The sequence below is a fragment of the Callithrix jacchus genome, chromosome 2 (genome assembly GCF_049354715.1).
Source record: "Callithrix jacchus isolate 240 chromosome 2, calJac240_pri, whole genome shotgun sequence".
Taxonomy (NCBI): Eukaryota; Metazoa; Chordata; class Mammalia; order Primates; family Cebidae; genus Callithrix; species Callithrix jacchus.
Window position 1 is genome coordinate 154,574,089 of NC_133503.1, and position 24,479 is coordinate 154,598,567.

Sequence of the window (24,479 nt, forward strand, 5' to 3'; positions counted from 1 at the left end):
AGGCACAGTGGCTCACGCCTGTAATCCCAGTACTTTGGGAGGCCAAGGCAGGCAGATCACAAGGTCAGGAGTTCAAGACCAGCCTGGTCAATATGGTGTAACCCCATCTCTACTAAAAATACAAAAATTAGATGGGCATGGTGGCACACGCCTGCAGTCCCAGCTACTTGGGAGGCTGAGGCAGGAGAATCACTTGAACCCAGGAGGCAAAAGTTGCAGTGAGCCAAGATCGTGCCACTACACTACAGCCTGGGTGACAGAGTGAGGTTCTATCTCAAACAAACAAAACGAAAAAAGAAGGTACAACTATTAATCACAGAGGCAGACAGGTTTCCAGCAGCCAGTCAATATGCACAGTGCCCCCAATACTGGCCACACAGAGCCTTCCTCATGACCACACAGCCAGGATGAATAAATACAGGGCCAAGTTCAACCAATTTTAAGAGTTAAGTACGACATGAAGACCCCAATTGGCCAAAGGAGATTCAGCCAAGTAGTATGATGGAGCACTGAGCCACTTGGCAGCAAATGCCATCGAGATAATTGAGACCAAGTATCAGGAGGACTAGATGGTGTGGGAGTCTGAGCTCTGTGTGATGCACCAGGTGCGTCATGTCAACATCATCCAGCCAGTGGAGGTGTTTCGGATGCAAGAGCATGTACAGATATTGGTACAACTGGTCCCTGCTAGCATGGAGTTTTCAACCACATCATCACCAAGGGTTCCTTCACTGAGCATGATGCCACGTGAATGCTGCAGATGGTGCTAGATCATTTGGTATCTGCATGCACTGGACCTGAAGCCTAAGAATCTGCTCTACTAACACCCAGGCACTAATGCCAAGATCATCACCACTGACTTCAATCTGGTCAGTGCCTGCAAGAACAGCAGCAACTACAAATGCCTGATGAAGACCACCTGTGGCAAGCCAGCGTACCCTGCTCCAGAGCTTCTGGCCTGCAAGCCCTAAACAATTCAGTGCATGTATGCGTGCCAGGCATCATTGTCTACATCCTGCTGAGTAGCACGATGCCCTTTGGGGATAACAATCACACCTCAGAGAGAAGTATAGTTACTCAGAGGAGCCCTGGCTATGTCCACCCTGGCTAAGGATTTCACTGACTGCCTGCTGACAGTGGACCCTGGAGCTCATACAACTATACTGCAGGCCCTGAGACACCTGTGGGTGGTAAGCGTGGCAGCCTCTTCATCCATGAAGAATCTGTACCACTTCATCTCCCAAAAACTCCTCCTCACACTGCCAGAGCACCAAATATGTCTGGTCCACATGTTAAAGCCGCTCAACAGGCCACAAGCTGAGTCACATGCAAGAGCGTGAGCTGCAGAAACTCAAACCTGCGCTACCACCAACCACCTGGCTGTGATATAGACAATGGTATGACCTCAGCCTGGCCATTCACTGCTGTGCCATCTAGGCCCGTTACCCTCTCTAGAAATGGGTCTATACAGCAAGTTAAAGGTGAAGATGTCTGATCCCACTTCCTTTTCCATGCCTTCAGCAGCCCTGCTCCTCACGATGGGCCTGGGCCCATCAGACAGAGCAGAGGTGGCACAAGGGGCTTTCTATGCCCTTGTCTGTGACTCCCTGAATGAGCAATCTGGCCTAGCACTGATACCCATTTTGGTGGGCAACTACTCTGATAGGAGTTAGGGGAAGGACAGAACCTGGCCTTCACTGTCTCCCTAACCCTTTGACTCTTCCCCAGAACAAAGGATCCTGCAGTGCTGGCTTAAGAGTGTACTACAGCCTCAGGACCCTTTGGGACAGCCACTTCTAGAAGCAACCCCCATTTCTCCACAGAGCCTTCCTCTCTGACTCTCTGCATTCCAAGGCATCTTGATCCTTCAGATTATGATCCAGTGGGAGACCCAGGTAAACACAAAGCTTATGCCTTGACTGGACCCTTAGCTTCTGGCTAGATCTAAAGAGGCCCCTACCTCCCATCCAAGACCTTTCTTCCTTCATGGTGCTGCCCCACAAATACATCTCCTGGCCCCAGGATTCGCAAGACCTCTGGTGGTAGGGCCATGACATGGACCTTAACTCTTCTAGATGGTGTGGCCATGCTGGTGGCAGGGTTGCCCCAGGCTCCAAACGATCTCTGATTATGAGAGAGCCCCTGGCCCACCAGCCTACCACCCTCAGTCCCTTCTTTGCAGAGCCCACCATTACCTCCTTTTCCCTCTTGGATATCCATTCCATTCCCCAGGTGCCTCTATCCCAACTGTGGGAGGTTAAAGGGAGTCCCACTGCTGCTACCTGGAGAATGGGGCCTTTGGGAGCCAAAGCAGAGGGCAGGGGGTTTACCATTAGGATTCCATTGTCAGCCCTGGTTCAATCCTTTGATATGGTCCATAGACCTTTCCCTTCCCATCAGGCTGTGCTGCTCTTCTACAGTGGCATGAAGGTGCTATCTGGCACCTGGCATAGGTATAGACAGCCTGGGAGTGATCATTGCACATCCGTCATACACACCCATCGTGTATACCCACTGTCCTCCACAAGGAAGAAGGAAGAAAAGAGCTGCTGCATTAGGGAGGGCCCCAGGCTGCTTAACTCTCCCCTTCTCTTGAGCTTCTAAGCATCTCTCCCAGAAACTTAACCACAGTGTGTGAAATGTCTCTGAACCCTGGGTGGCTGGGGCACTGGCCTTCTCATAGCTGCCCTTGCCCAATCCACCCTGTGCCTGCTACCTTTCATGGCATTAGCCTTCCAGTCTGGACCCCGAAGGGTCAGACTAGAGGGAGCCCCTGTGGGAGATGGGTGGGGTTGGGTGACTGCTTTCCACTAGAAATCATCCTCAAATCTCTAATGGCACCTTCTGCTACCACAAAGCAGGCTGGAACCCAAGCTCCCTCTCTCCACAGCTGCCTTCAGTGGGTAGGAAAGGGCTAGGGCCTAGCCTTAGCCAGACTGCAGGGTCCCTGCTAGCATAGAGGGTTTGGCTTCCACTCAGCATCTCCATTCAGCTTCTCCCATGGGGCAGCCTTGGGCCAGGCCCTCTTGTTTCTGCCTGTGCCACTTCCAGTGGGAAACCAAAGAGACCACTCTACCAAGACAACCGTGCCTCATACCCCAATTCCATCCTCACTGCCCCCTGGGGAGGATGCAGTGGAAAGCTGAGCCCCATGGCCTCAGATTCCCCAAGTATCGCTGGGGACCTGAAGCCCAGGGTTGTCCCTCATCCTCAGGGTAGAACAGAGGGGGTTTCGAGATTTGAGCCTTTCACAGTCCCACCTGGGCATTCATGTCATGGACTGTGTATGGAGAATGTGCAGTTATTTATTTTGTGTACTGAGATTATAAATGTATCCTCTGTATTTAATAAACAGGCTGTCCTCCTCAGGGAAGGTTGCCCATGTTCCAGAAGAAGAGGGGAGAAGGATTATACTACAAGAAGATACTACATAGCATTGAAAGCAGACCTGCCAACCTGGGAGCAAGAAAGACATCAAAAAATACAACTACAAAAAAATACAACCCCTATAAAAAATCAGAAAAGAATGTTTCAAAAAGGTAGTCAAATAAAATCTCAATAGGGCCCAGGGCGTCATTATATTGTGACACATCATAATTTTAAAATTTCATAATTATAATCTTGAAGCAGGGAGAAAAGTCTGTTTTAAGTCCAGTTATCCATTTGCCCTTACCCCAAGATCCACGTACCACCTACAAAGGACAAGGGATGCCAACGAACAGGTAAAGTCACAAAAGACTTGGTTACTTATATTCTTATGGCATCAATTTTATCCACAGGATTAAGTAATTTTAAACGAATAGATTGTGAAATACTAAAAACTGTACAATAGTTTAAAATATAAAATATGTGAAAAACTTTAATGGGTTTAGAATTAAAAATCGTATTTGAATAACTGGCCCTCATTCAACTTAAAAAAGCCACGTTACAGAAAACTTTTAAAGGTTACGTAGGCCAGGTGTGACGGCTCATGCCTGTAATCCCAGCACTTTGGGAGGCTGAGGCAGGCGGATCATGAGGTCAGGAGACTGAGATCATCATGGCCAACACAGTGAAACCCTGTCTCTACTAAAATACAAAAAATTAGCCAGGCATGCTGGTGCGCACCTGTAGTCCCAGCTACTCAGGAGGCTGAGGCAGGGGAATCGCTTGAACCCAGGAGGCAGAGGTGGCAGTGAGCAGAAACTGCACCACTGCACTCCAGATTGGCGAGAGAACAAGACTCCACCAAAAAAAAAAAAAAAAAGGTTATGTAAAATTTTCTGCACAATACTTACATTTTTCTTTTGTATAGCATCCAACATGTTAAAATAAAACATACCATGAAAAATGTTTTGCCTTTATTTAGTTTTAGCGAGTATACTTTTCAGCATTTTGATGATTTGTAATTACTTTCAGAAACTTCTCCAAGCAGAGAGAATCACCCATTTCAAAGATAAAAGGTTAAATAAAGGACTACTTACTAATTCCCCAAAGCCAGGCTAAGTAAATTCAAACCAGAAATCTTTGTTCCATCACTTTCTTTTCACCTGTGCCAATGTTCTACTCCCTGCTTAGCGAATTGTCATCTGCTGTTGTTACTTATTTTGAGGATTGCCTTTCTATGAAGCATTCCTTGACCTCCTTAGTTACAAATGACTTACTTTTTATGCTGTACATACTTTTTAGAGTGTTTACAGCATAAGCATAACATTTTATTGCATATCTATCAATGGAAATAAGTCAGGATTGTCTTTTTGCTGTTTCTACTTCAGCATCTCACTTATCAACCAGAGTTCTAAATTCATATTTTAAGTTTGGGTAATTGCTTACTGAATGGGGTACTTGCCTTGGGTTTAAGGATTTGCTTTTTACCCCAGTTCACTGTTTGATCTATGCTCCCAACTTTCTATTTCTCCTTCTGCTTTGGAAAAGACGTGTGCACACCTATTAAAACTTCTTTTTTAAATGTGAAGGGCAAAATCGATGCAACTACATCTACTGTAGTAGTGGTGCTTTAAATACCTTAAACGTTAAGAAATGAAAACTCTATAGACATATTTAAAATGATTTAAAGCATTCATAAATCACTTGTACACTTAACTTGCTATTATCAAACTCCTTCACTTAAAGTAATCTCTTTTTTGTGGCGGGAAGGTGGGAGTGAAGTAGTATAAAAATTTAAGGGAATGGAGGTTTGTTCAATTAATTTATTTAGAGAGAGGGTCTCACTCTATCCTCAAGGCTGGAGTACAGTGGTGCAATCACAGCTCACTGAAGCCTTGATTTTCTGGGCTTAAGCGATCCTTCCACCTCAGCTTCTCAAATAGCTGGGACTACAGGTGCACATCACCACTCCCAGATGATTTTTGCATTTTTTGTAGAGATGGGGTCTTGCTTTGTTGCCCAGGCTGGTCTCAAACTCCTGACCTTAAATCATCCTCCCACCTTGGCCTCCCAAAGTGCTGTGATTATAGGCATAAGCCACCACAAACGGCCAGGATTCAAGGTTTAACCTTTGATCAACTTGCATTAGCTCAGGTTCAAGTTCTTAAGTAGATGGGACTTAAAAATCTCAAAGATGGCCAGGCGCAGTGGCTCACACCTGTAATCCCAGCATTTTGGAGGCTGAGGCAGGTGGATCACGAGGTCAGAGATCGAGACCATCCTGGCTAGCCCGGTGAAACCCCACCTCTACTAAAAATACAAAAAATTAGCCGGGTATGGTGGTATGCACCTGTAGTCCCAGCTACTTGGGAGGCTGAAGCAGGAGAATCACTTGAACCCAGGAGGGGGAGGTTGCAGTGATCCAAGATCATGCCATCGTACTCCAGCCTGGGTGACAAAGTGAGACTCTGACTCAAAAAAAAAAAAAAAATCTCAAAGACTATGTAAGCCAGTTATCTGTGGTATAACAAAGATAACAATTATTTTGATATATGAATTGCTTTACTTACCCATCGAAAATCCTTCCCATCAAATTTGCGGGCATTTGTAAATAAAACAGTTCTAGCTGGCATGTTAATTCCCATAGCAAAGGTCTCCGTGGCAAATAATGCCTAAGTAAATAAGTAATTCTATAATTAAACATGCATTTTAAGCTGAAAATCTAGTTTTATAATTTTTAAGTAAATGCATTATTCATTTATAAAATTATTAATGAGACCCTACCAAAAAAAATATGCTATTCTCAAACATATTTCATATTTTATATATAAAATCATTAATTAACATTTAATGCCCCTCATGGCCCAGAAATTTGCTAATTCAGGGAAAACAGACTTCCTTAAATTCTAACAGTGGCAAATAGAGAGAATACACACTGGTCTTACGAACAAAGCTTTAGGCTATAGAATATTTTTCTAAACACAGACAAATTTCCGGGCCTTTGCAACTGATGATGTAGTGATTTTGAGGACCACTTCAGTATTAGATGATTTCTTAAGGAAGACTAGAATCAGTGACTCTTTATATTAACTTCTAAGACCATCGAAAATAATGGTTTAGGCACAAAACAATATACGTAGAGGTAGAGTCACTGAAGTACTAAATTCTCATTGTTAGAAAACAAGTAAAAATATGTCAGTTCATCATTTTAATAGAATACTATTCATTCATTAAAAAGAATGAAGGATCAGACATGATGAAATTATATAACACAGGCAGTATAACTTTTTTTGTTGTTTACAAAATGACTAATGCATTATTTGTATGTATACTAGTAGATATTTCTGGTAAGTGATGTGATGATCTTTCATTTTTTACTTTACATACAATTACTCTATTTGAATTTTACAATGAGCAAGTACTGCTTGTATATTTTTTAAAAGATTTTCTTAAAAATGTGGAGCCCAGCAAAATACACAATCTAGAAGGGACGTACCAAGATCTAGGTATAAATATTGACTAATACTTAATCTAAATGACTTCAAATACGTTCTTTAAGATAAGTACATTTATCTTAAATATAGTACTTATTGCTGAGATTCTCAAGATAAATCTCACATATGATTTTTTAAATTTTAATAATTTGTAAACATAAAATAATGTATGAACCTGGGCATGGTAGACTGTAATCCCAGCACTTTGGGAGGCTGAGGTGGGAGGATCACTTAAGGTCAGGAGTTCAAGACTAGCCTGGCCAACATGGTGAAATCTCCAACTCTACTACAACATGAAAAAAATAAATAAATAAATAAAATCCTGTAGTCCCAGCTACTTGGGAGGCTGAGGCAGGACAATAATTGCTTGAACCCAGGAGGCAGTAGAGCCACTGCACTCCAGCCTGGGTGACAGAGCAAGACCCTGCCTCAAAAAAAAAAGTATGAGTGATATATAAATGTATGATTACATTTCGATATTGTTTCTCATTTTTAATATCCCCTTTCTTGGTATAGATACCAGCATCGTTTAAAAACAATAAAATCAATGCTCTTTGGTTTAAATTAAAATATTCTAAAAACTCTCTTTCCTAAGTCTAACTGGCAATTATTTCCTTGTCTTCTCTAAACTAATCCTTTCCTTTTATTCTGTATGTAGAAAGAAGTTTACTTATCAAATCAACCCCAGGTTTAGTAATTAAATATACCTTCTGCAACACTCTGTGCTATCCGATAGTGTTACCACTATATTCTTTAAGAAAGGAAACAAATGATTTTTTTACCTACACTCCAAGTTTTAATTTTAGTATAACATCATATTTAAAAATCAAGTTCATTATTTAATTTAAATTAATTTAAATAATGAACTTGATTTTTAATAAATTAATAAACTTGATTTTTATATCTATTATACTAAAATTATATGTTCAAAATCAAGTTCATTATTATATTTAAGTCATTCCGTTAAGCCTTGTCAAAAACACACACAAACCCGTCGATATACAATGTTCTCTATAATTTTCAAACTCTTCATATAATACAATTTTGGGGCATAAAAATAAAAATAAAACCATACCTTTATCAATCCTTCAGAAAAGAGAATTTCTATAGTTTCTTTCAAAATAGGAAGTAAACCACCATGGTGAATACCAATCCCCCTCTTCAAAAGAGGAAGTACATGTTCTACCTGTGATTTTAGAATAACATTGATTTTATGATATGGGAAAAGGAAATTTAAAATGTTAATCAAGAAAAATTAATGAGTAAAAATGCTTTCTCTCCAAAAAAAAAAAACTTCATAAAGTCTTTCCAGAATAAAGCAAAACTCAAACCTATATTCTCACAGATTAAATTCAGTATAATTCTAGCCTAGATCATATGAAAGGCATATTGTAAATATACTTTACAAATGTTTTGCTGCCTTAAGTTTTCCAGCATCACTTCATTGTCTCAAAAAAAAAAAATTACATGCTATGGGCGTAGAGTTTTTGCCTGTAGAAAAGATACTGGCAACTAAAACTCTAAAAAAATAAATCACTAAAACCCAGATTTGGCATGAATATGTACTTAATCTAAAAATAAATCAATTATTGAAGAATTCTTTTCTCTAACAATCTATCAAATGCCATTAAATACTATTAGAAGTGTGCTAAGATAACAAAGATGTATAAAGTCATGGCTCAGCCCTTAGATACTAATAATTCAGCCATGAAGGAAAACTACAAAAAGGTTTATACATTACAAACCCTTTTAAAATAGCAAGAAACATGTTACCACAGTCTTATGGAAAATCCCTTACAAATCAAAGCATTCATCTGTAAAGCTGAGTATGATCTCCCTTCACCCAACAAAACTTTCATACCACTCTAAAGCAGTATTTCTCAGCTTTGGATGCAGGGGAGAATCACCTGGGGAGCCTTTAAAAGATTCTGATGTCCAGGATGTACATCAGACCAATTAAATTAGAATTTCTGGAAGTGGCACATAAGCATCAGCATATTTTAGAATTCTCAGGCAATTTCAACAGTCAAAGCAAAAATACAACAGATTAAAGCCTAAAGTAGGTGTGTTAAATTCCACACTAAACACATGATTTTTATTAAGTGTTTTCTCTTATTTTATGTGGTAGCCTTATGAATTAAAAAAGTTAATGACTTAAAACTAGAATTAAAAATTCTATAATATTCAGAACACTAGCAGTAATTTTCACACCATGCTAGCTCTCAGAGAAAAGTTCCTTCAGGCAGCAATCTTTCTTACTGCCTTTTTGAAGTTTAAAGTATAAGTCAAAGTACCATTTAAGTGCATATCACAACATATATGCTGCAGTGTGTGAAAAGTGCAATAGAGTAATAAAACCAAGCAATGTAAAGTGAATATATGCAACTACTGAAAACTCACCTGAGGGAGTTTTTTATCTTCATCGGATAAGCAATCAATTGCATTACTGAATACTTCTTCAACCATCTTCTTTTCTTCATCTAGGAGAAAATTCAAGGTTATAGAAATATCAAAATGAGTCAGTGATACCAAACTTCACACATTACAAAGAGTCTAAAGGCCAGGCATGGTGGCTCAAACTTATAATCCCAGCACTTCAAGAGGCCAAGGCAGGTGACTCGCTTGAGGCCAGGAGTTCGAGAACAGCCTGGGCAACATGGCGAAGCCCTGTCTCTACAAAAAATACAAAAAAAATTAGCCAGGCATTGTGGCGCACAGCTGTAGTCCCAGCTACTTGAGAGGCTGAGACATGAGGACCATCTGAGCCCAGGAGGTTGAGGCTGCAATGAGCCATGATTGCGCCACTACACTCCAGTCCCGGCAAGGGGGCCAGGGGGAAATGTCTTTAAAGAGCAAAAGTAAAGAGCTGGCATTTAAGATGGTCAAGGAGAAAGCAGATAAAAATTACTACATAATCAATATAATCTCTGCCTTTCAAAACATATCTAGTAGACTTAATTCATGAAAAAAAGTACTGTCTTACAAAAATTATAACAATAACCACAACTGGTGCTTTACGTTCAACATTTAAGTCTAACAATTACAGGACACAGGAACTATTATTATCTACGTTTACTACTAAGTAAAGTGAAGCTTAGTTTTTAATAATTAGCACTTCTATTAACTGTGAGAGGAACAATTCCAGAGCCCATGCTCTTTGTTAACCACCTGCCTTCTTGTACAGTGTCTATCAAATAATAGGTACTGAATAAATATTTGTTAAATTGAATAAATATTTGCTATATTAATCAGTATGCAACACTGCAACTTTTAAGTTTATTTGGCACTGGTAGGTAAGAGAAAACTTTTATGAGCAGAACAATTCCATCCCAAAAAAAATCAAATTATTATTGGCTTTAGGAGGCTATGTTGGTATCTGCCATTTGTTACTTTTACTCATGGAAAAGCAGGAATTAGCTTTAAAATGCACAGATAAAATGAACAAAACCTGCCTTGATAAAGAAAACAATACAACTTAAATTTAAATTTGGATGACTTAAGATATTATTTACTTTTCACTGTACTAAATTACATATGTAAAAGGCAAGAGTTGAAAGACAATTGGGTTGGTATTCAGCAAACTGCAATTCTTGGCCAGTGGTGTGGTTTCAATGTGTCCCTCTAAAGTTAATGTGCTGATCCACAATATAACAGTGTTGAGAGGTAGGACCTTTAAAAGACAGAGCCCTCATGAATGGATTAATGCCTTTATCAAAGAAGTGGGTTAGTTATCACTGGTATGGGTTCCTGATAAAAAGATGCGTTCGGCCCCCTTCTCCCACTCTTTGCTCTTTCATGCTCTCTTGCCTTGCGGTCTTCACCCATGAGATTCCATGACAAAAAAGGTCTTCACTAGACATGGTGGGTCCCTCACCTTGGATTTCCAGGCTCTCGAACTATAAGAAATAAATTTCTGCCTTTCGTAAATTACCTAGTGATATGGTTTGGCTCCGTGTCCCCACCCAAATCTCATCCTGTAGCTCCCATGCGTTGTAGGAGGGAGGTGGTAGGAGATAACTGAATCACGGGGGTGTGTCTTTCCTGTGCTGTTCTTGTGATAGTCACAACTAACTCTCACAAGATCTGATGCTTTTAAAAATGGGAGTTCTCCTGCACAAGCTCTCTCTTTTTGCCTTCTGCCACACGGTAAGATGTGACTTGCTCCTCCTTGCCTTCCATGATTGTAGGGCATCCCCAGCCAAGTGGAACTGTGTGAGTCCATTAAAGCTCTTTTCTTTGTAAATTGCACAGTCTCAGCTATGTCTTTATCAGCAGCAGAAAAAAGGACTAATACACCAAGTCTCAGCAATTTTGTCACAGAAACACAAAACAGACTAAGACAGCAAGGTTGTGCTACTATCTTAACTCTGTGACATTAAGTGAATTACTTTTGCAATTAATGTATAGAAATAATTTACCAATTTGCTAGAAGCTCTTCCTGGTTTAGACTTCAGTGAGAACAAAGCATGGTATTTTCTATATAGAAGGTAGTCTAACAAAGCTACAAGACCTACCTGTAAGTGGTCAAATAGAGAACCACAATTTACAGTAACAAAGTATAAAAAAGCATGATTCTACTATTTTTCATAGGGTTCTCCGAATTTTAAAAAGAACAATGTACTCATATCTTTCAATAAAAGGTGAAGAAAGAAAAATAACTCTAAGTCAAGGGCCTTTAAAGGTTTTACAAATGTACTGAGTACTGCTGTAAGTGTAAGGTAAATGGCATATCCTATAATATATAACAGATAAAAATATTACTAGAAATATATTTTACACTCATTTTCACATAACATTAAAACGATACCAAAATGATGTAGTACCTGTGTTGAAATCTAATTTGGTCATCTGAAGTGCATAGGCTTCACAATCTTTCTTACTAAAACTGAAAATAATCACAGGTTGGAAATTTCTTTCCATAATCATCTTCACAATTTTGAACACATTTGATGGTCCTGCAAAAAGAGTAAATGACATACCAAAATTAACTCAAAATAGATCACAGAAATTTAAAAGCTAAAACTATAAAACTTTTAAAAGAAAATATAGGAATAAATCTTCATGATCTTGGGTTAAACAAAGAATTCTTATATACAACAACAAAAGCATAACCAACATAAGAAAAAAAAATCCATGAACTGGACTTCATCAAAGTGAAAAAAATTCTGTGATTTCACGGACACCATCAATAAAGTAAAAAGACAACCCTAAACAGAATGGGGAGAGATATTTGTAAATCATCTATCTGATAAGAGTCCAATATCCAGAATATGTAAAGAACTATCATAATTTGACAACAAAAATAAAACAGCATAATTTTAAAATAGAGAAAGGATATACAAATGGCCAATAAGCACATGAAAAAATGTCCAACATCATTAGCCACCAGGGAAATGTAAATTGAAATGACATTAAGATACCACTTCACATCTGATAGGATGACTATAATCAGACAGACATATAATGCTAAGTATTATATGTGAAAAAATTTGGTTTATCAAATTATACTACCATTCTTCCAATCGGGAAATCAGGGCAAAATACACAATCTGAGCTTCAATTACCCACTATCTAGCCCAGTGATGCTGTAATTACAGAAAAAAATAAAATAATAAAATGAATAAACTTTGAAAGCATTACATTAAGTGAAAGAAGCCAGTCACTCCAAACACTTGAAATGTAAAGACAAGGCAAAGCCACAGAGATGAAAAACAGGCCAGTAATTAGCTATATCTGGAGGGTGAGAAGGGAAAGGTTGGGGGAAAATGGAGAATAACTGTTAATGTGTACAGGGTTTCTTTTTGGGTTCATGAAAATGTTTTGGAACTAGACAGTGGTGATGGCTGCACAACTCTGTAAGCATAGTAAAGACTACTGAATTATACTTTAGGTGGGTGAATTCTATAGTATGTAAATTATACTTAATGTCATACAAAAAAGAGTATTTATCCAATTTGATCATATACAATCTAGATCTTTACATAACTTGTTGAGAAAAAAACTAAGACAAAAAATGTCAGAGTAATGTGAATATACAATTTACATGTTAAATTCTTTCGAAACAAAGTTCCAAATTACCTTTTGTTCCTCCTTTCCGCCCTTTCTGGTCTCCTTTGGCCAAATCACCTGCATCTCGAAGCACTTGCATTGCAGTATTAAAATTATCTTCCCTGAAGTCACCCTGGAATCACAAATATTTTTCTGTGTAACTTCACTAATACTTAATCATAATTCAAACATTTTTCATACATAAGCCTTCCTCAAGTAAAAAAAATTGGTGTAATAATGAAAGCCACTAATATATTTCAAACATGATCTGTGGTAAGAACTATTAAAAGGTGAAAAAGAAGGAGCAAAAAAAAGGAGAAAAGCAAAATATAAAATATCTGAAACATGTCCAGAGCCCCTCTTCTCTAGGCATTTTTAAATACTGGGAAAGGAGGGAAATCTGATTCATGCAAAAGGAAAACATAAGCGTCAAATAACAAACACACAAAAAAAATCAAGATTGCTTGATTAAAACTAAGACAAACAAATGGATGCCTGACATTCTCCTCTAATTCAAAATTTTTTAAAAAAAGGTATTAACAATAAACCATGACATTACAGATTTAAAAAGGACAATTACTCTCTTACATTTTCATCAACCACAAGATGCAGGCCATCTCCCCCTGCTGGAAAAATGTAGTGTTGCAATGGAGTGGGCCGATAATCTGTGTAAATTACATGACAAGGCTGTAAAAAGAAAGAAATAATTATACATACAAAATTTTGTTTCTACAAAATAAAACTGTATCTTACTCCAACCTAAAAGATCTTAAGAAAATAAAGTAATAAATTCAACATTTCAAAAAGAAAACACTTCAAAATAATTCACTAAAAGCCAATGACGGGAAAAATCTGGAAAAATTAGGTTTATGAAATTATACTACCATCTTCCCAACTTACTCATTCCCTAACCATGGCCAAATACATGATCTGAGCATCAATTACCCATTACCTAGCCCTGGGATGCTATAATTACTGAAAGATGTTTATTTTTCTATGGAGGGGGAGTATGGTGATAAAAAGGATTTGTCAGGTAAAATGGAAATTTTCTGCCCCACCCAGGCTTTTCAAAACCTGAAGCAGTAGGTTGATCTAGCTCCTCAAGATCCACTGGGTTTCTATCCTATAGAAGTGATATGGGGCAATGTCACAAAAATACTATCAGAGAGCTTATAAACAGGTAAGCTCATGAAAATATCAGTGTAAAGGAAAATTAAGGGCAGAAAAATGAAAGCAAGAATAAATTCAAATGTCTGTTACAAGCCTATACAGATGCTAAAATCAGACTAGAAAGGCAAAACAGAAAAAGTCAGTAAAAAGTTTGTATTTACATGAGAAAAATCAAATCAAATGCTGAAGGGATGTCTAGCTTTTCCTGGCACCAAGACATTAGGGGAAATTCTGTGTACTCATGGATAACTGAGTAAATGCAGTAGTTTCTACACCTGGCAGATCATCAGAATCAATCTGGGAAATTTTGAAAATCGGAGCACTGTTCCCTGAGATTTAGATATAGTGGGTTTGAGATGGGGCTCAGATATCAACATTTCTAAAAAGCCAGTCAGTTAATTTTGATAAGCTGCTTAATTTGAGAAGTAGTTTAACATTAAAATGTTTATTTTGGACAACATCAGGAAAAAAGCATAGGGAGAGTAGATCAAGGCTGATCTGTAACATTTTGAATGTTGAAGACATCAAAAAAGGAAGAAAAAATACCTGTTTATGTAAATGGCAAATCCATTCAGCAAACTGTCGGGCATTTGGAATAGTAGCCGAAAGAAAGACATAGTGGACGTTATCAGGAAGCAAAATAATAGTTTCTTCCCATACTACACCACGTTCTGAAAAGAATAAATATATACCTTGGACTATATTGTCACTTTGCGATAGTATCTAAAATTATAGTCTCTGAAGCTTTATCGTTAGAAATGCAGACTTTACCCAAGAGTACTTTAAGCCACAGAACGTTACGGAAAACTACTTATCCAGTAGAAAATTAGTAGACTAACCCCTATAAATACAATGTACTCTGAAATAGCCTACGAAGAGCAATTCCAGGGTGAATCTTTCCAAACAACCTAGTGAGAGCCTCAATGACAAGGCAGTGGAACATTATTTCTACTTCACATTGAAAAGTAGCGGTTACTGACTTGTAGAAAGTTGTCAACAAATTTAGAAGATCCTATTACTATTCCAGATGGCATCGTTCACTCAAATTATCCTCGTGATCTTTTGGAGACGAAAGAAAGACTTGATGAATGATAAAACTGTAAGTCATTTTTATTAAAATGGAAAAAGCCAGAAAAATCAGTTTGACAGCTTCCCTCCTAAAAAAAACAAATCAACAAAGGATTTCTGATTCTAAAACGAAAACAACTCTGTTAAGAGCTTAATTTTATAAATTTGAAAAGGGTGAAATAGTCAAAGGATAAATGATTTCTTAAATTCTATTACTTTCTCCATAAATACGGGCTGATTAAGTAAGTTTAAATAAAAACCAAATCTTACTTTAAGTGTGTACATATAAACATTTAACTTTTCAATATGTCTGTTAATGTTAGCCCTGCCAGCACCCTAAAAATTCCAAGCATACTTACTTTTTCATTGATCATGTAACAGCCTAAGAAACATTTGTAAGTTTTCCTTTTTGTTCATTTTTATTTCATAATCCTCACTTTTTATTTATTTTTTTACCATAAACATGTATTTCATAGTTACTAAACTAAATAAAACTTAGGAAAGTTAACTTTGAAAGCCAGAAGTTTTAGAAATTCTGTAACATTAGTTCTACTGGTGAGCTCTCTGTAAGAAGCACGTCAGATTTTAATTCCTTTTGCTTTGTTTGAATTTGCATTTCTCACCCAGCAAAAGTTACTATTTAAGGAGCTGTACTTGAAAGCAAGGCTGGGTGAGGTGGCTCATGCCTGTAATCCCAGCACTTGGGAGGCCAAGATGGGAGGATCACTTGAGTCCAGGAGTTCAAAACCTGTCTGCACAACATTGTGAGATGCCATCTCTACTAACAAACAAAAATTAGCCAGGTGTGGTGGTGCATGCCTGTTGTCCCAGCTATGTGGGGAGCTGAGGTAGGAGATCAAGACTGCAGTGAACCATGATCCCAGCACTGCACTCCAACCTGGGCAACAGAGTGAAACTGTTTCAAAAATAAAAATATAAATAAAAAATAAAAAAGCAACAGCTTATTAGAACTCTACCCACACAAAAACCAGAAGCAAAATTTAACAATATCTTTTTCAAAATTCCTAATGCCATTCTGAAGGGAAATACATGATATATATTTCAACACTGAATATACCTGAATCTCTCATGTAATGAATTTCATCAAATATAACCCAAGCAACTTCTCGCATAACTTCAGAACCTCTGTACAGCATACTTCTCAAAATCTAAAGAAAAAAGTAAAAGATTTATTTAGTTGGATACTGGCATAGCAACTAATAAACAAAAGTTGTTTTCTCCAACAAGGAATTGTGAATATTATTAAACGGAAATATTAAAATAATTTTAAGGGGTTAGAGAAATTACTATTTAACAAAATTAAAGTAATATTTAATATTGTCATATATATTATATTGTATATCCTTTTCTCATAAAAAATAGCTTCAAAACAGTTACTCAACAGATACAATCCACAGAGAGAATTATCACCCCTACTCTCCATATATCTAGAATATGACACAACTTCTTTATATACACAGCACCGTCCCAAGATTCATACTTTCTAAAATATAAGTGCAACTTAAATTATCCTCTATTCAAAACACTGGATCATCCCTGAATGTTTGCCCATTTTTTTCTGCCTTATTTTCTTAACAATATGGATTACTTCCTGGCAATTATTCTAACTTTTAAAGTTAAAGAAAACCTTCCACAGATGAAGGCAAGTTTTGAAAATGGAAAATAAACTTTAATGAGGCAACAAAATAAAAAGTGAGCAATGCCTTTAGCTGGTTCTCCAAACCAGAAGCTAATTTATGCTCACCATTGTACCATATCCTTGGAAAATGCAAAGATATAATTAAAGTATGTACAAAAATACTAAGTAGAGATAGCTAGTCATGTCCAAAATGAATTCTATTATAAGAATATGCAAGACTTAACTGCAATTATGGGAAGAAGGTAAACATAATACTGTACTCTTCAAAAAATTAGTTACTCATCTACTTGTATCAACACTCAGATATAGAAAAAAAAAATCACATAAAACAAAGAGCCACTATCTATATAAAACTATATATTCGAATCCTTAAAACTATGTATACAAAACCAATAAAATATTTTCATGCCACTGAAAGTAATAAACTTTAAAAACCCTGAAAAAAAATGTATCTACAAAGCAAATAATAATGATAATTTTGAATTTTAATGTTATCAGAACATTTTAAGATAAATTTTATCCATTTTGCCTGTCTAATCAGAAAATAAAGTATTATAAGTAGAGCAACCAATAAAACATTACATGTTCTAACTGAATAGTCACATTAATTTAATTAAAAAGGAAAAGTCAGATGAGGCACTATATCAATTACCTCTGTGGTCATAACAAGACAAGATGCTGTAGGATTAATAGTAACATCACCAGTCATCAGACCAACATCTTGAAATTCTTCATACATTTCACGGTATTTCTGGTTACTAAGAGCCTTAATTGGGCTGGTAAATATTACACGCTGTTTTTCCCTTAAAGCCAATGCAATGGCATACCTAAAATGTGAAAACAAATAATCATAAAACTTTTCCTTTAAATTATGACTTTCAAAATTCTGTTAATATTTAAATTCTATTTGAATTTTCCCTAATTACTTATCTTGAATGGACTCTGAAGAACATTAACACCCTATTATACTAATAATTATAACAAATATGAACTCTGTTCCTTCAGAGTTAATGCAACTTAATTACTAATACCAATAGATTACTAACAGTTACCCTATTTATTGCAAGGAAAACACGTTTGGTTCTAAGACAGGCCTCCAAAAGTTTAGAGCCTCTGTCTGTGAGTTCAAAGGTACACAGACAATAAAGTGCTTATAGTCCCTGGAAAAATGAAGTATTTCCTCCCCAAGTTTCACAAGTAAGTTAATATGTATTCTTTCCCCACATGTAACAGTTAACCAGTACTCTGAAAACTACAGTAGGTTCTGATTATGGAAAAATTTTTCAATGGCTATTAAGAGAACACAATAGAGCAGTTTTGTTTGTTTTTCTTTAAATGTAGACAATGGTATCAGCATTAAACTTAACATTATAGTAGATCCTCCTTATTTAAAGTTCAGTTCCTGCCCCTAATAGCCTTACTATGATGTGTTTGGGGAAATAAAAATAACATTCATCCTAGCCAACTCCCAAAATAGTGAAATAAGCAATTTTTTAAAAATCAGAAGTTGTCCAAACATCATATATGAATTGTAAGAGAGATACATAAGAAGAAAATATAGAAGTGCTACATACATTATCTAAACTTTTCAAGAAATAATTGCAAGATATAAAAAGAAACAGGAAAGTATGATCCATATGTAGGAAAAAAGAAGCAGTCATAAGAGACTTACTATCTCAACAAAGAAACCAAAACTATTAACAACATAATCAAATGGAAAGTCTACAGATTAGGCCGGGTGCAGTGGCTCACACCTATAATCTCAGCGCTTAGGGAGGGTGAGGTGGTTGGATCACATGAGGCCAGGAGTTCGAGATCAGCCTGGCCAACATGGGGAAACCCTGCCTCCAGTGAAAATACAAAAATTAGTTGGATATGATGGTGTACATTTGTAATCCCAGCTACTTGGGAGGCTCAGGAAAGAGAATTGCTTGAACCCAGGGGGCAGAGGTTGTAATGAGCCAAAATCATGTGACTGTACTCCAGCCTGGGTTTCAGAGTGAGACTGTCTCAAAGAAAAAGACAGTCTACAGATTAACAATCAAAAGGAAAAATTGTCTAGATGGGCTTATAAGCAGATTTGTGATGAGAAAAATGTTATTAATGAACATGAAGATAAATTGAGATAAATTATCAAATCTAAAGAGAGAAATAGAAGAAAAGTAAGAGACACTCAGAGATCTGCAAGACATCCTCAAGCATCCCAATGGAAGTTCCAAAATGAGAAAAAGGTATAAAAAAATTGAAAAATTAACAATAAAACACTTCATATGTTTAAATGACATTGATCTAGAGATCCAAGAAGCTCAATTAACATAGCAGGAAAAAATGAAAAAGAACCATACTTAGAAATGTCATAGTTAAACTTCGAAATGACAAAGGCAAAGAGAGGCTTTGAAGAGTTGAAACAGAAAAACTCAGCACATAAAAGAGAACAACATAATTTAGGCTGACTTCTCATCAGAAATAATGGAGTAGAATGAAAAAATTATCAATAGAATGATGCTAAGGAAAAAAAACTGTCAATCAGCAACTCTATATCTATTTCAAAAATGAAAGCAAAATAAAACTACTATGCAAGAAATATTTATTAAAAGACCTTCAAACTGAAAGGAAACCATACCATAAAACAGAACAATCAAGACTATTTATGTATATAAAGGTATACATAAAACTTTTAACATTTAATATTTTTAGAAACATAACATGATTTAAAGCAATGATTATATTGTGTTACAGATACTGTATTACTAAATTTACAGCATATGTAGTTGAAATATATAGGACATTAAATAGTACAAAAATGAGAATATTAGAGCAAGTTTTCAATAATTCACAGAAATTGTGATTGTGATTTAGTTAAATATGCATACTGTAAGCCCTAAATAGAATAGCCACTAAAAACATAAATAAAGAAAGCAAAGAAGTCAAAAGAGAAATTAAAATGGTACACTAAAAGATATTTGTTAAACAAAATAGAAGGCAGTAAAGGAGGAAAACCAAGGATCAAAAAAACATGAGAAATATACCAAAAGACCCACAAAACAACAACAAAAGGCAAATATGAGTCCAACCATATGAATCATTAAATTAAATTACTGAAATTTCATAAAGTATCTTCTCTAAGCACAAATTAAATTAGAAATAACAAATGGCAAAGTATATGGAAAATCACGTTTGAAAAGTAAACAACACATGAAGAAATCAAAAGAGAAATGAAAAAGTGAATTAAATGAAAATGAAACACAATATTATCAAAGTTTATAGGATGCATTTTAAGCAGTACTAAGAGAGAAATTTTATAGATTTATAAACACTTATATTAAATATAAAGATTATCTAAAACCTCAAGAAATTTCTACTCAAAGTACAGTGGATCACACCTGTAATCCCAGCACTTTGCGAGGCCAAGGCGGGTGGATCACAAGGTCAAGAGATCAAGACCATCCTGGCCAACATGGTGAAACCCCATCTCTACTAAAAAAATACAAAAATTAGCTGGGCATGGTGGTGCACACCTGTAGTCCCAGCTACTCAGGAAGCTGAGGCAGAAGAATTGCTTGACCCCGGGAGGCGGAGGTTGCAGTGAGCCAAGATCGCGCCACTGCACTCCAGCCTGGCACCTGGTGACAGAGCGAGACTGTCTCAAAAAATACACACACACTTGGGCAGGGCGTGGTGGCTCACGCCTATAATCGCAGCACTTTGGGAGGCCAAAGCAGGTAGATCACTAGGTCAAGAGATCGAGACCATCCTTGGTCAATATAGTGAAACCCTGTCTCTACTAAAAATACAAAAAATTAGCTGGGCATGATGGCACATGCCTGTAGTCCCAGCTACTCGGGAGGCTGAGGCAGGAGAATTGCTTGAACCCAGGAGGCAGAGGTTGCTGTGAGCCGAGATTGCGCCATTGCACTCCAGCCTGGGTAACAAGAGCTTAACTCCATCTCAAAAAAAAATATACACACACACACACACACACACACACACACACACACACACACTCTTAGCTAGGCAAGGTGACTTGTACCTGTAATCCTAACACTTTGGGAGGTTGAGGCAGGAGGATTGCTTGAGTCCAGGAGCTCAAGACCAGCCTGGGCAACAAAGATCCTATCTCTACAAAAATAAATAAAAAATAAATAAATAAAATACAAAAACTAGCTGGGTGTGGTAGTACACGTCTCTACTCCCAGCTACTCAGGAGGCTGAGGTGGGAGCATCAATTGAGCCTGGGAGAAAGAGGCTGCAGTGAGCCCCGATCCTGCCATTGCATTCCAACCTGGTTTACAGCAAGACCCTCTCTCATAAAAGAAAACATTTCTAGATAGACACGTTTACCAAAATTGGCTTGAAAAGAAAGGAAATTAAATTAGGAATTAAAAATATTTCCAAAACAAAATGCCTAGGCTTAAATGGCTTCAACAGTGAATTCTATCAAACATTTAAGAAGTATACAAAATACACAAAGTCTTACAGAAAACACAACAGGAGGGAAAAGTTCCAGCTTACTTTAAGAGATCAGTATTACCCCGATACCAATGTCAAAGACTTTATAAGAAAATGACATACCAATATTCCTCATGATGACACAAAAGTCTAGAATAAAACACGGTCAGCTTTCTACACAGGCAGGTTCTGAGGACTGAAAATATACTACTGTAGAGTAGTGCCTTGACAGGCAGACAACCGACCTCATCAAGCAGCTCCCTGAGATCAGAGCTACATAAATCCACGAAGATGGGAAAAAACCAGTGCAAAAAAAAAAGTGAAACCATCAAAGACCAGAACACCTCTTCTCCTTCAAGGGATCACAACTCCTCACCAACACCAGAACAAAACATGATAGAAAGAGTTCCACGAATTGACAGAAACAGGCTTCAGAAGGTGGGTAATAACAAACTTCTCCGAGCTAAAGGAACACATTCTAATCCAATGCAAAGAAACTAAAAACCTGAAAAAAGGTTAGACAAAATGCTAACTAGAATAACCAGTTTAGAGAAGAACATAAACAACCTGATGGAGCTGAAAAACACAGCACAAGAACTACACAAAGCAAACACAAGTTTTAATAGCCGAATCGATCAAGCAGAAGAAAGTATATCAGAGATTGAAGATCAACTCAATGAAATAAAAAGAGAAGGCAAGACAAGAGAAAAAAGAGTGAAAAAAAAAGAGTGAAAAGAAATGAACAAAGCCTCCAAGAAATATGGTATTATATGAAAAGACCTAATCTACACTTGATCGTTGTACCTGAATATGACATGGAGAATGAATCCAAGGTGGAAAACACTCACCAGTATATTATCCAGGAGAACTTCCCCAGCCTAGCAAGGCAGTCCAACATTCAAATCCAAGAAATACAGAGAACTCCACAAAGATATTCCTCAAGAAGAGCAACTCCAGGGCACATAATCATCAGATTCACCAGGGTTGAAATAAAGGAAAAAATGCTAAGGGCAGCCAGAGAGAAAGGTTAGGTCACCCACAAAGGGAAGCCTATCAGACTCATATCCGATCTCTTGGCAGAAACCCTACAAGCCAGAAGAGAGTGGGGGCCAATATTCAACATCCTTAAAGAAAAGAACTTTCAACACAGAATTTCATATTCAGCCAAACTAAGCTTCGTAAGTGAAGGAAAAATAAAATCCTTTATGGACAAGCAATTACTGAGAGATTTTGTTACCACCAGACCTGCCTTGTAAGAGCTCCTGAAAGAAACACTAAACATGGAAAGGAACAAGTACCAGCCATTGCAAAAGCATACGAAATGGAAAAGACCAATAACATAATGAAGAATCTGAGTCAACTAATGGGCAAGAAAACCAGCCAGTAACAAAATGGCTGGATTAAATTCACACATAACAATATTAACATTGAATGTAAACGGTCTAAATGCCCCAATCAAAAGACATAGACTGGCAAACTGGATAAAAAGTCAAGACGCATTGATTGGTGTGCTGTATTCAGGAAACCCATCTCATGTGCAAAGACACACATAGACTCAAAATAGAGATGGAAGATTTACCAAGCAAATGGAGAACAAAAAAAAAGCAAGGGATGCAATCCTAGTCTCTGATAAAATGGACTTCTAGCCAACAAATATCAAAAGAGACAAAGAAGGACATTACATGATGGTAAAAGAATCAATCCAATAAGAAGAGCTAAGTATCCTAAATACATAAACCCCCAACACAGGACCACCCAGATACATAAAGTTCTTAATGTCCTAAAAGCAGATTTAGACTCCCACACAATATTGGGAGACTTCAACACTCCACTGTCACTATTAGACAGATCAACAAGACAGAAAATTAACAAGCACATCCAGGACTTGAATGGAGAGCTGGACCAAGTGGACCTAATAGACATTTACAGAACACTCCACACCAAATCCACAGAATATACATTCTTCTCAGCACCACATCACATTGACTCTAAAATTGACCACAAAATTGGAAGCAAATCACTCCTCAGCAAATGCAGAGGAACAGAAATCATAATGAACAGTCTAACAGACCACAGCGCAATCAAATTAGAACTCAGAATTAAGAAACTCAGTTATATATGCAAAACTATTTGGAAACTGAAAAACTTGCTTCTGAGTGTTGACTGCATAAACAATGAAATAAAGCCAGAACTAAAGATGTTCTTCGAAACCAACCAGGACGAAGACACAACTTACCGGAATCTCTCGGACACATTTAAAGCAGTGTCTGAAGGGAAACTTATTGCAATAAATGCCCACATGAGAAACAAGGAAAAATCTAAAATCGACACCCTATCATCAAAATTGAAAGAGCCAGAGGAGCAAGATCAAAAAAACTCAAAAGCTAGCAGAAGACAAGAAATAACTAAGATCAGAGTAGAACTGAAGGAGACAGAGACACAAAAAACCCTTCAAAAAAAATCAATGAATCCAGGAACTGGTTTTTTGAAAAGATCAACAAAACAGACAGATGGCTAGCGAGACTAATAGAAAACAGAGAAGAATCAAATACATGCAATAAAAAATGATAAAGGGGATATCACCACCAATTCCACAGAAATACAAACTACCATCAGAGATTACTACAAACAACTCTATGCACACAAACCAGTAAACCTGGAAGACATGGATAAATCCCTGGACACTTACACCTCCCAAGCCTAAACCAGAAAGAAGCTGAAACCCTGGATAGACCAATAACAAGGGATGAAGTAGAGGCAGCAATCAATAGCCTACCAACCAAAAAAAGTACAGGTCCAGATGGGTTCACAGCCAAATTCTACCAGATATACAAAGAGGAGCTGGTTCCATTTCTTCTGAAACTATTCCAAACAATACAAAAAGAGGGAATCCTCCTTAATTCATTTTATGTGACCAGCATCAACTTGTTACCAAAACCTGGTAGAGACTCAACTGAAAAAGAAAACTTCAGGCCAATATCCATGATGAACACCAATACAAAAATCTTCAATAAAATACTGGCAAACTGATTGCAACAGCACATCAAAAAGCTTATTTATCATGATCAAGTAGGCTTCATCCTGGGGATGCAAAGCTGGTTCAACATACACAAGTCCATAACCATAATCCATCACATAAACAAAACCAAAGACAAAAACCACGATTGTCTCAAAAGATGCAGACAAGGCCTTTGACAAAATTCAACAGCCCTTTATGCTAAAAA

At 37.2% G+C, this 24,479-nt stretch overlaps 1 protein-coding gene across 1 annotated transcript in view; it reads right to left on the reverse strand.

Moving 5' to 3' along the window:
• MTREX (Mtr4 exosome RNA helicase) overlaps window positions 1-24,479 on the reverse strand; it is a 110,830-nt gene that overhangs the window by 61,811 nt on the left and 24,540 nt on the right. Inside the window, exons 6-14 of the mRNA XM_002744961.6 lie at window positions 17,459-17,633; window positions 16,225-16,315; window positions 14,625-14,749; window positions 13,497-13,595; window positions 12,939-13,041; window positions 11,684-11,815; window positions 9,261-9,340; window positions 7,936-8,046; window positions 5,937-6,038 (exon numbers count right to left, since the gene is read on the reverse strand). Of these exons, the coding sequence (XP_002745007.1) occupies window positions 5,937-6,038; window positions 7,936-8,046; window positions 9,261-9,340; window positions 11,684-11,815; window positions 12,939-13,041; window positions 13,497-13,595; window positions 14,625-14,749; window positions 16,225-16,315; window positions 17,459-17,633 (1,018 nt within the window). The remainder of the gene's footprint in view (window positions 1-5,936; window positions 6,039-7,935; window positions 8,047-9,260; window positions 9,341-11,683; window positions 11,816-12,938; window positions 13,042-13,496; window positions 13,596-14,624; window positions 14,750-16,224; window positions 16,316-17,458; window positions 17,634-24,479) is intronic.